The sequence below is a fragment of the Labrus mixtus genome, chromosome 2 (assembly GCF_963584025.1).
Source record: "Labrus mixtus chromosome 2, fLabMix1.1, whole genome shotgun sequence".
In the NCBI taxonomy this organism is placed as follows: Eukaryota; Metazoa; Chordata; class Actinopteri; order Labriformes; family Labridae; genus Labrus; species Labrus mixtus.
Genome location: NC_083613.1, coordinates 26,863,378 through 26,875,797, shown reverse-complemented (window position 1 = coordinate 26,875,797; position 12,420 = coordinate 26,863,378). Strand labels below are relative to the sequence as shown.

The window sequence follows — 12,420 nt, the reverse complement described above, 5'->3', positions numbered from 1 at the left end:
GTTGTGAAGCTCCTAGATTGGTGGCTTTTAGTAGAGTCATTTTTAAAAGCTGAGCAGGAGAGAGAAGGTGGGGGCTTCTGTCAGAGTACAAAATCAGAGAGCAAGGCTGTGGATATTTCCTGGAGTTTGAAAGAACCAGTGCAGACCCAGTGCAAAACAAAACCTTTGAAAAAATGTCTGCACAAAATATTTCTTCGTTGATTTCCTCGTCTGGTTTTGCACTGGTTGAGTTACAACTTTATACAACCTTGTAAAACACTGGTGGTGCAAAGATTGAGCGGTCTGTGCACTTTTTTGTATTAATGCAGGCTTGTTCCAGGTTACCGTCCATTGTGTTCAGAAAGTCTAAACACAAGAGAGAACAAAGAGTCTGATGGTGTCTCAGTTTTCCTGAGAAACATTTGTTTGCTGTATGAAATAGCTCCTCGAATCAATTAGAGGTAGACAGTAACGCCTTTAGTGCACCATTATGAGAAGAGCACAAGCAGAAATATCAGGATAAAAGCAAAGAGGTCATTTATTCTCTCCATCCCTCCCCAGGTTTCTTTCTCTTCCATTAGAGGCCATTTAGCGAGGCGCTATATCTATTGTTTCGCTTGTTACTTTCATCTGCAAGGATAATTGGGAGACACAATCAGCTCCCCTCACTGCTAGCTGCTAAGTCAAAAACAGCATTAGGTGAGACACATGTTTACACAGCCATCTGTCTGTTCTGATGCTTCCCTCCAACATAATGGACAACACACAGTCCTATTTATATGGTATCATAAGCACATTCTTATCCTCACTGCATAATTCAACATGCCTAATTGGTGTAATTAATTGATGAGGTACAGCAGCAGTATCTCGTGGACACTTAGGGTCAATTTTATATGACCATAATCTTGTCACAAATGAAGACTTTATAATAGTGCTGCAGTTTTATTAATCCTCCATGGCGTTTGGAGCTTGTTATAAGAGTCAGCAAGGAGCCCAAAAGCATCATGTCAGCCCTACTGTGAGCAACAAATCTGAATCTGTCGATGTTGCTGCTTCATATTGATCGCCCACTGAATTTTCTTTCCAATGGTTTTTTTCTGTTTTGTTTTTTAAGAATTCACATCATAATATCAAGCTCCAACTGCGTATAATTGAAAGACCGCCAGACAGACTCTTTATAGGAAACAGTAATGACGTAAGAAAAACTGCCTTGGATGCACAGTTTGCCTTTCTTTAATAACACAGTTTTACACATGTGCAGCAGCTGAAAGCAACATTCACCTGACAAGATGAGATCAATGTACAGAGGACTTTCTTTTTCTGTGAGACTCTGTTAATTAACTCCATTCCCTTTCAAACTCCATACATATTCCTACATGTGATTTTCTTTACACAGTAAGGTTTTAAATGAGAAACTCATTCTACAGTACATAAATGAATGGCAAAGGTGAAACATTGCCAACAGCAGTCCTAATGGATTTTTTCAACCACCCACACATTAAGATACCCTACAGTACTTTTACAGCTAATCTTGGAACCTGTTAAAACTACACCATTGGCTACATTAACAAGTAAAGGAAAATGCACCTCCTTGCCCTCATCTTTAATATAGAATTTCACTTGCAAGATTGTTACAGTTTAAACAGATTTTCCTCAAAATGAAAACAGATATGCCAATCCAGAAGCCACGAACATGCTGCCTGTGTCCAATCTTGACTTCCTTTTCATAAAAGTTATACTAAAAGGAATATGCTGTCTCTACAGGCAAAACCAGGAAGTGATTTTCAAAATTCTTACAAATGTATTAGCTGAATCAAATTTAACCCCGGTGCCACCTTCATGAAATCACTTTTACAGCTTCAGGCTTTTCTTTGAATTAAGACTGATTATTTTGTGTGAGTGATTTTTTTGTTTGTATTTGATGTTTTATATTTAAAAAAAAAAAAAAGAAAAAAGCATGCCAATTGTGAAAACCCATTTCAACTGGAACAGCTTTCCACTGAATACTGGGCAGAAGTTCACTTATTTCTCTGAGTGTCAATGCCAGATTTTGCAGGTCCAAAGAAAAAGAACATTGGTGGCACAAGAAAGTATCCAATGTGGGTTGACTTCTGTCGTTAGTGCAGAATATTGGAGCCCCAAACTCGAGAGTTAGTTAAGTGATTAATTCATCTGCTCCTCCTCCTCCTCCTCCCAAAAAGAAAACCAGAGTCAGTCATTAAGATCTTCCTAACAATACCATCCTTTGGACAAAGTCAGGTGTGTAAACCTTACCAGGCATTAAACATAGAGTTACCACATTGTCACATTTAACTAGTAATTTGTGACATTTACCGCTCTTGGCTTGGCTGTGTTTTTTTTTCTGCCCTTTCAATTGCTTCTCTTTTTTGCAACATCATGCTGACCGATGTAGTCCATTTAAGACGGTGATGAGAATTGAGTTGGTAGCAAAGGTGTGTTCTTCATAAACAGACTGTATCATTGTAGGGTCAAAACCACAAACAAAAAAAAAATCACAGCCCACCTTGGTTCATTGCCAGAAACCTTGGCGTCATCATAGATGCTGACCTTCAGTATCACAACAACCATGTCATTAACGTAAGCAGACCATCTGTCCTTCACCTCAAAAACGTCTCTAAAATGAGGGCCGTCCTGTCACGCTCGGACGCTGAAAAACTACTTCATGCATTCATTACAAGCACATTAGACTATTGCAATACTCTCTTTTCTGGAGTCCCCCAAAAGGTCCATTAGATGACTGCAGAATTTGCAGAATGCCGCTGCACTTTTTTTTTTTTAACCAGGACCAAGAAAACCCTACACATCACACCTTTTCTTAAATCCCTGCACTGGCTTCCAGTGCACACCAGAATTGATTTTAAAATCCCTTTAACTGTTTATAAAGCACTGCATGGCCCTGCCCCAAATTACTTAAAAGAATGGCTCATACCATACAAGCACACAAGAAGCCTTAGATCTTCAATCAGTGGTCTCCTTGTTGGCCCGCGAATAAGATCCAAGGCAGGCGCGGCAGCTTTTATCTTCTACGCTCCAAAAAGGCGTAATGCTCCACCAAACAGAGACGCCCCAACATTTAACTCTTTAGAAAAGAGACTTAAAACCCTTCTCCTTACTGCTGTCTTTTATTAGAATGATCAATCTGTGTTTAAATAGTCATACATGTTTAAGTAGGTTGAGCTACTGTGCTTTTAACTGAACCCCTGTGCACTTTAAATGGCTTGTGCATATCTGCCTGTTTGTGTTTGTTTTAAGACTCATATTTATGTATGACTTATGCTTTATGTATGAAATGTGGACGATATATACATCTTCTTCTTCTTCTTCTTAATATGGCCTGTTTTAGGAAATTACAGAAATTACAGTATGACCTAATTAACCAATCAAAATTGAGTGTTTAAGCTTCATTGCTAACTCAAATAAAAATCAGATGCAGCTGCTCTATCCAATCCCAGCTGTGGTAGGACAGTAAACATCTTAATGCTTGAAAAACCAAAAGCACATGACCTGACGATGGATACACTAGTGAAGAGCAGCTGATTTTTCAAAGAAAAGAACTACGATGGTGTATATGCGTCCTGTATGCAGCAAATAGGCAAGTCACACTGGCTGCACGGCCTTGAGGAGAACTCCTGTTTTACTCTTTAACGAGCCCTTGTTTCCTTTTGATTGTGTGCGCTAATTGAGACGTTAAGGTTGGGAACCTGCTGTTTTGTTACACCACCATTTCATTGGCCCTATATTTCTCTTTGATGAAGAGCTGTTGTTTTTCGTCTTCCTATTTCCCTCTTTGTCGGTGGCGGTCGGAGGGTTTTTAGGGACTACCATGCACATCTGATCTGGACCATAAAGCACTTATTGATCCTTGTGAACTTTTGCCTCCCTCTCCCCTCAGTCCTCACAGGCCTGATGTCTATGGATTCCAACACACAGTCAGGGAGAAATCTATAGCTGGGGGGAAAGATGATTAAGTGTAGTTGAACAAAGGAAAAGGGATATAGGACCACACACTTTTTAGAGGGTACCGAGCCCAATTAACTAGACTCTACCAAAAAATCAATAGCTGTCACCAAGGATTTCACTAAGCGATTTGTGCGGGGATTTTAGTGGAATTCATTGATGCGGTCCCCCTTTTTGTCCTTTTTCTCTGTGTTGTGCATGTTTTAAACAGTTATCCTGGGCCTTTGTGTGTGTTTGTGGTTCTTGGAACTAGCTTTTTCTGTGGTAAATGGGAGTTCTCTGTTGTTTATACCCGCAGCATTTCATGCCAGTCGTGCCCACTTGCCTGTATTTCTGACAGCTGCCGCACCAACAAGAGACGCTCAGATCAGAACTACCAGCACTTTGACCTCGTCTCAATTTGCCCCATCCTTCTTGTTCATACTAGGTGTGGTCAGATATATGGCTGGGCCTTATTCAGGCAGCCAAGGTACACAACTCTTGAGTGTAAAGCTGAGCCATAGATTCCTGACAGACAGTCCACACATAGGCCCAGGAATGAAGCGTGTCCTTGAGAGGGAGAAAAATCAATAGCCTAATGGGAAAGTGGTTATGGCTTCTCTCTCTTTCCCCCCCCCCTCTCCCTTCTTCTTCTTCCCCGAGACACTTTTTCTGCCCACTAACTCCCTGTGTTTAAACTAATCTGCTCCTCAAAAACGGGACAAATTTTAAAGTCGATCATTAATGTGGTGCCTGGAGAAGGTAGATTAAAAAACTGATATATGGCCGAAGTCAGTGTGCCATTTAGAAAGGCACGCTGGCGTTGCTCCTTGTTATTACATCGGGGCACAGTAAATGGGATTTAGCCAGGGTTTTGCAGTGAGTAATAACACACATGCTCACACTGCCACCCACATGTCATGCCTGTAAATCATTGGATCAAGTGCACTTAAAAGAAGTTCAGTAGGGACTGAGGGATAAGTAAGGACACTTTACACGGACAACTTTTGGAATAATAGTTCTGAGGAGCAAACTTTTTGGCTGGCCCAGTATTAAGCAACCTACTATAAATATTGAGCCAAATGCAACAACACAAGAAACATCCGTGTCTGTGGATTAAAAAAAGGAAGCAATTTTTAATTCAGGAGACACTGAATTAGTGCACCTCTATCACTTTATATGGTACAGATCACAGTTGTTGAACTGGATGAGTCACTCTTTATATTTGTATCCATTGTTATGATGATGGGGGGGAGACGGGTTTGAGCCAGAATGGCAAACAGATGGCAAACTCATAACCTGCAAGGATGGGAGGTGAGGTCTCTTAATCAGTGCGCAAATAGAGGTGGGAGTTACAGTAGGAGAGAGTGCTGATGAGGAAATTGCTTTGAGAGTAGCAGTGCAGTGTGAGGAGGTCGCAGCAACATTTTAACCAAGGTGAGAGCGAGGAGAACACAGCAGTAAACAGACTGAAAGCAGAAGCACCAAAGTCCTGATCTCATCACATTTAATGTTCTCTCAGATTTATATTCAAGTAAAGGCTGATATCACAGTTTTGTTCTGTGTTACATTAATTATGAAGTGCAACCAATAAATGTTGAAGCTTTTTAGCTGCTGGATGTTCCAATATGTTACCAGTTAGCTGCAGGCTTTATCTGTTCCGGATAGTGCTGAGGAGGCATGACACATCAGGCCTTTTTTTTAAATTTTCTTGCTGAAAAACAGTAATGTTGCTGCGCAAGAGTTGGATTCAACAACATGCGGCTGTAAGACACGTTGAAGCCCTGTAGACATGAGGGGAACTGTAAGGACATGATCATTCTCTGTGGGTTCATAAGTAGTGACCACTTTCTAAAACAAGTGCTAATTTAATCCATCATCTATTTAAAATGCATCAATGATTCAAAGTGAAATGGTATTTAAAAAGGTCAGTATATACAGCATTTTTCATCCATACATCCCAGTACAATACTGAACAGCCTCACACACTAAGTGATCTTATTGATGCTTTGTCATCTTCATGGAATCCATGCTCATATGGGTCTGGCATAAAAACATGTCTAACAGCCCACTTATAGTTGTCCCAAATACTGCAGTACATTACAGTCCAAATGGTTTCAGATCTAGAAGCCAGAACACTGATCACACACAGCCCATGACATAGTAATAACTCAGCCAACTGTTGGACCAGACTAGTCCCATTCTGACTCTAAGCTGGACTCTTAATTAATACAAATCTGCCAAAGTGAGGATTTTTTGTCAATTTCCAACCATAATGTCTGTAAATGGGGGCCTGGGTTCCATTTAAGAAGATTTTTTTTTTTTTTAACCCAATAGCCAGAACAGGGCCAGCTATGTGGCTTGTGTTCTAGCTAACCAGATTGGTACAACTTGTCTGTAGTTCATTGCTGTATTTGGGCAGAGTGTAAATGGGGTTTGTATGGACCATTAACAGCACAGATCTGCTTTGCACAGAAGCTGCAATTCAATATTAAGTCTTCAGCATATTGTATTAGAGTTTAGCAACAGGATGTTAAAAGTCTGAACATTTTTTGGCCACAAAACGTGGTGAGGAGGTGAAGCACGAGATTGTTAAAAAGACAAAAGTGATATTTGATATTTTAGGGTTTAATTCAAAGACTAATATCATCTTTTGCGTGTAAGTGCTCTTGATTTTACTGCGTTGAATGTGTTATGTTAATTGAACTGTCCTAATTAAGTTTTAGCCGTAAAATCTGTGTATCCTGTTCTGTTTGGAGCTGGTTAAACACCTCATAGGGGCCGCGCCATCTCTGCTGTGAGGATTTTGAGCATTCATTGTACTTCCATAACTTCTCGCTTTAACTATGCTTAAGCCTAGGGGGTGAAAAAAAATCCATTCCTACATGGTCACATTTAATTCCCTTCATCATTTTTCAACTGGAATGAGTGAAATTGCTCCTTACCATCAGCAACTTTGCTCATTAAGAGCTTGGAGAACATTTAAATATTTCTATTTAAAACGCCTTCCCAGCAATTCCCAAAAGCCTATTTTACGCTTCTCCAGTAAGTGGATTAAACTGAATTAAAAATGAAAAGAAAAAAGGGAGAGACTTTTTGTAGTGCCTTTTATGTTTGGTGAAATATAGCCTGTGTTTTATATCACACAAATAAGTATACTGCAGATACACCTTTAATGCAAGCTGCCTAATTGATTTAGTTTACTCTGCATGAACAAGAGGCAGGAAGTGTGGGGAAGAATAATACAATCACAAAGTATGCTTTGAGGTGGAGGTTCACCAGCCAACTCCCATGCTTCATTTGTCTTTCCCCTTGTTTTAGATTTTTCTTTAAATTTCCTTCTCATTGCTTCTTTTTAATCCTCTTACATTTTTTTTTATCTTCCATAAAAATCTACTCTTCTAATATCATCTTAATGCATACTTTTTTCTGTGTGCCAAAGCAGCCACATACAGTAAGTTCAAAAAGCAAAAGATTTACTTTCTTTGTCTAAAATCATTCCTAGATATATAACTTAATGAAAATTCATAGCAAATAACGGTATAATTGCTGCTGTTTAAAAAGCCCCTGAATATAGATCATGCAGTACATACTGTATATATGGACTAACCTATTATGGATGATGACAGCCTGGTTGGCCACAGCCTTTCTAATGATAATTTGCCTCAGCACAGAGTCCATCTAAAAAAAATAAGCCCCACACATTATTCAACCCCACTTTCAATTATTTTACTCAACTTGACATTATGGAGCCATTTTAATATTCACACATTCATTTTTATTCTTGACCATTGAATGTCTATTCACATTCAGCACAATTCATTTGAACACACAAAGAGCATAAAGCTCTTCCATCGAGCCTGGCCGATTGATACTGACAACAAAACCAACCATTTTTATGGTCAATAGGGACTTCCCTTTGTCGCATGGCTTTTGTGCGGCTCAAAAGACTTTGATGAATTTGTTTCCCTTCATGGGCATTGTGATTTGACAGGCTGAGTTTGCAAGTTACCGTCCTTGTACTGTTACACTAAAGCACACACAGCAATCTTTTCTGCAGGTTACACACATGCACACACAGATGACACATACTGCATGTCAAACGCTAGTGTGCACAAACACATCTTGTGACAGACAGGCCAATCTTCCTGTTGGGTAAGCCAAGGTGAAATAGCTAATTGGCGTGCAATGTGTGAACGGCATTTTGTCGCTTACAGAGAGACTTACGGTGACATCTTGTCTTCACCTGAAATGCACAAGTGAGCAGAGGCTACGCAGGCAGAGAACCTGTTCCTGTTAAACTCCAGCTGAAGAGGTTGTTATCAAGTACTCAAGTAGAAACTCAAAATTAATAATTCTGCTTCCACGTTGCCATTTTTCTTTTTCTAATCAATAAACTAACAGCTATTCTTACAGATTACCTATAAAAGTATTACACCTGACTCATTTTTGTTTTTATTTTGTTCTTAACCTCCCTCCCTCTCTCATGTCTCCCTGCAGTCATGCCCCGTTTTGCTGAACAAGTGGAGGTTGCTATCGAGGCACTGAGTACAAACCCCCCGCAGGCCTTTGAGGAGAACGAGTTCATCGATGCCTCCCGTTTGGTCTACGATGGCGTCCGTGACATCCGGAAAGCCGTCCTCATGATAAGGGTAGGTCCAACACTCCACACTACAAAAAGTCTCTCTTTTGTCACTGAGTGTTTAAATTGCTGACCACAAGGGAGGGCAGTACATTATATTATTGTTGGTGTCTCCAATACATGAGAAATGTGATTGGCTGTTTGTCAATGCAGACATGTGATGTATTTATATCTAAGTGTTTGTATGGTCAGCCATTGAGACGTTTTAAAGAATATTGAATGCATACTGATGATCCCCTTTATTGCAAGTCCATCAATTCTGTTTTTTGCCTCCTACATATTTGAAAATACCCCTCTTACAAAGATAAAAATCGGACCCTTTAATGTGGTATGGTCATTAAATCCTCTGCTCTTCACTCTTGTGAAGAACAATTTGTCACACTTAAAGACGTGTGTCAGGTTTGTGCATTAACATTTTTATTTAAGAGAATCACCTGTGGGTCATTTTTGTTTTGCAAAGTGTGTTCCAGACTAAAATGTCGCCGATGAGTTTAAAGAAAGAGACAATCATGGTAGTGAAATGAAATTCAAAAGCATTCCCATTTGCGCAGTTGCACCCATCACATGAACATTTTACAGCATGTCATGAAGAAAAAAAGCTGCATAACAACCAAACACCAGCAGCTCTTGTGCGTCACACACCCACTCTGATGATACAGTATCTGCATTTTTCACCCCAACTGGCCCTTCTCTCTTCACCATGTAATTCATTTATTCAACTTTATGCAAGCTGGAAGGTTTCCCAGTGCAGCTCTGGAAAAAATCTAATTATGGAAAATAATTTGATGTTGGTAAATAATGTAAAACAGGCAGCTTTGAACTGCCCGGGACCAGCTGGCTTCATAATCCCATCCAAGTTCAATTACTTTCTGAGGAAACTACTTGGAAGATCCTTGCCTTCATTGCTGTCTAACTCTATCATATAGATAGCAAATGTTGGGGCCATGCGTAATAGTTTTTTTTTGTGTACCCAATTTTTTAGTGCCCGTGTTATTCTTCTCCTACTTAAGCTGCGTAATATCCCCTTTAGAATTTTTACAGCACAGATCTTATGAGCAGTCGGTGGATTAAGAAACCAATTCTCCACAGTGTTTAAAAATGGAGGCAGGTCTGGAGAGGAGAGGGAAGTTCTAATGAAAGTTATCAAAAACACTTCTGTCCTGGCCTTTATGTACCCACATACACACAGTCACAAACGCACAGAGCAGAGGTGTGCTATGAAGATAGAAGTACCAATAGAATGGACCATGGATGAAATTGAAGAGTGGTTGGAGACCAGCAACTTTAATATATCCAGTGTTTACACTCCCTTCTTTTTCTCAACAAATGAATAAGTTCAACTGGCAGTTTAGAGCTCAAGCAGAATAGAATTGAGGTTGCTGTGAATAAGATCCCACCGAGATGATGAAACTAATAAATCGTCTTTATTTAATATGAGTTTCCTAAATATAAAGACTGATCAGAAGCCACAGCACTGCACGGGGGTTTAGTTTACCAAGAGAGAGACTTAACTATAGTAGAAATGTTATTACAATAACAATAATTGAATCATATAATAAAAAATAAAACTGATTAGAAGGCTGTTATTTATCTTCCTATTATAGCTAACAACATAGAGCAACACTCCAGCAGATCGAGTAGCTGTGCTCTTTGCATGTCAAAGCTGTGACCGTGCTGTGAATGCAGGTGTTTTTTTTTTTAAATGTCAGCATCATGTAGGAGTGTTGACTCTTCATGCATGTTTTGATCTTGTGCTGTCTTCTGCACAAGCCATTCAGCATATGTTACCATGGTGATGTAGCCCAGTCAGAGGTGAGCCAGCGACATGTGATCAACATGTGTGTGTTAGTAAGTTAGCTGGCACACCACACTCGTGTTAATTAGCCCTTCAGCCAGTAATCACTTAGTCTCTCACATTGAGCAGAGGCAACTGAAATAACTCAATTATATTCCAATTTATTTTATTTGATGAGAGACCAGAAATTGTTTGTGCTGGGAATGCTTGTGCAGATATCGAGCACAGTGGAATAATGCTGCATGCCATTTTGACTTTGTAAAAAACAGATCAAAGGGCTGTCATTGCTTGTTTTAATGTGATTTTTGGAATAACAGATAGCACATAGCAATGATTAAACATGACATATCTTAGAATATGATGACAGTGCACAGATCTTCCGGGCAGAGATGTGTACACTGTCAAAAGTCAAACATTTTGTTACAAAGTACACTTTGTGTTTGCAGAAATAATACTTTGATTACAGTCGCACACTTTTCTTTGTGTATTTCCCCCTTTTCATGACATGAACAAAGAAACAGAACTATGCCTGAAGTTAAACCCATTCTGTTGACACTGCTCCTCTCTTGTGTCAAACTTACAGTGTGAGCCTTTAACATCCTTTTCATATATTTGTATTTCTTTGTTTAACCAGGTTTGTTTGCAAATGGGTTAAAAGATTTTGTTTAAAATGAAAATATGCAAGTTGTCCAAATGTAAATAATTCTTGGGGGAAATCCTGCCCGTTTTCTGTCCATGCCAGAAAGATTCTTGAAATGTTTGGAACGTGTATCTTTTTGCCTTTTCACTGAAGCAAAAGCATTAACACTTAAATATGGAAAAACAAGGCCTTTTCCTGCATTTCTAAAGACGGTCACCTCTTTACTGTTATTCTGACAGAACTCTTTGTTTGTGTAAGGAGGTGTGGCCAAAAATGTCAATTCAGCCTTTCTGTTTTGGGCTCTTTTTGCCTCATTCGAGTGTGTTTTTGGAAAATTTCAAACTTGTTGCGAGTAACTCAGTCTGAGATTTGAATATTGTAATTGTGTTGAGTTCGCTGTCTGTCATATAATAAGCTTGGTTGTAGCTAAAACTCCCCATGAGGCTCTGTACAGTGAAAACGACAAGACGGGGCTATGCTTTCTCTTACTCTGGATTCCTGCACAATGAGGCATGAAGGCAAAGAAAATTGTCCTTTTGAGCTGTCAATTTACGAGTCATGTATTTTTTTCGTTCTCTATCCGTCTCTGACTGTTTTACAACTTTGTGTTTTCTCACAGACACCAGAGGAGCTGGAGGACGACTCTGACTTTGAGCAGGAGGACTATGACACTCGCAGCAGGACTAGTGTCCAGACTGAAGATGATCAGCTTATTGCCGGACAGAGTGCTCGGGTGAGTTCACGTTCGGTTCCTCCCTGAACAAAAAGTACATTGAATGTGCTTCATAGAAAAAGTACAGAAAAATGAAAGATCTGTTTTGCTTGTGTCAAATCCCAAATTCATCATCCAATAGACTGCTGTGTTATTGTTTCAGTATTAGGATGAGGTGCAATTAAACTTGAGCATGCCCCTTCTTCCTGATACCAGTAGTTCAAATTGTCCAAATAGTTCCACTTAAATAGTATGAAAGTCCATTATAATGATCGTAACAACAGGATTATTTTAATAAACACTGTTTAGGGATGGCAGGTGTAAAATTACAATCGCAAACAAAGAAGTAATTACCAAAGTCCCTTAAGATGCCAAACAATAACAGAATACAGTTTATTGCTATGCCAAAGCTTCAGTTGTGATCACCAGAGTCGGGGCTTTGTTGCACATTAGCTATTTTTCACTTGGGCCCAGCTTAAAGTACATTAAGAGGGTATCAGCGATAGCTCCCCTCCAGCAGAACAGTAGCTCTAGCGGTGTGTTGCGTGTTAAATGGATTGTGGATGGCAGGAGTAAGACTTGGCCCAATGCCTCTCCCTGTGGCACAGGCCTGCATAATACTGCCTGAGTCTCTACATAGTCAATACACACAGCGGGGCGATGCACAAAGAGTGGAGAGCAAAATACAACTAAAA

The 12,420-nt window shown here is 39.6% G+C and overlaps 1 protein-coding gene across 1 annotated transcript in view; it reads left to right on the top strand.

Annotated features, from left to right (window-relative positions):
- ctnna2 (catenin (cadherin-associated protein), alpha 2) overlaps positions 1–12,420 on the top strand; it is a 308,188-nt gene that overhangs the window by 277,845 nt on the left and 17,923 nt on the right. The window contains exons 12-13 of the mRNA XM_061059524.1: positions 8,437–8,588; positions 11,633–11,746. Coding sequence (XP_060915507.1) covers positions 8,437–8,588; positions 11,633–11,746 — 266 coding nt within the window. The remainder of the gene's footprint in view (positions 1–8,436; positions 8,589–11,632; positions 11,747–12,420) is intronic.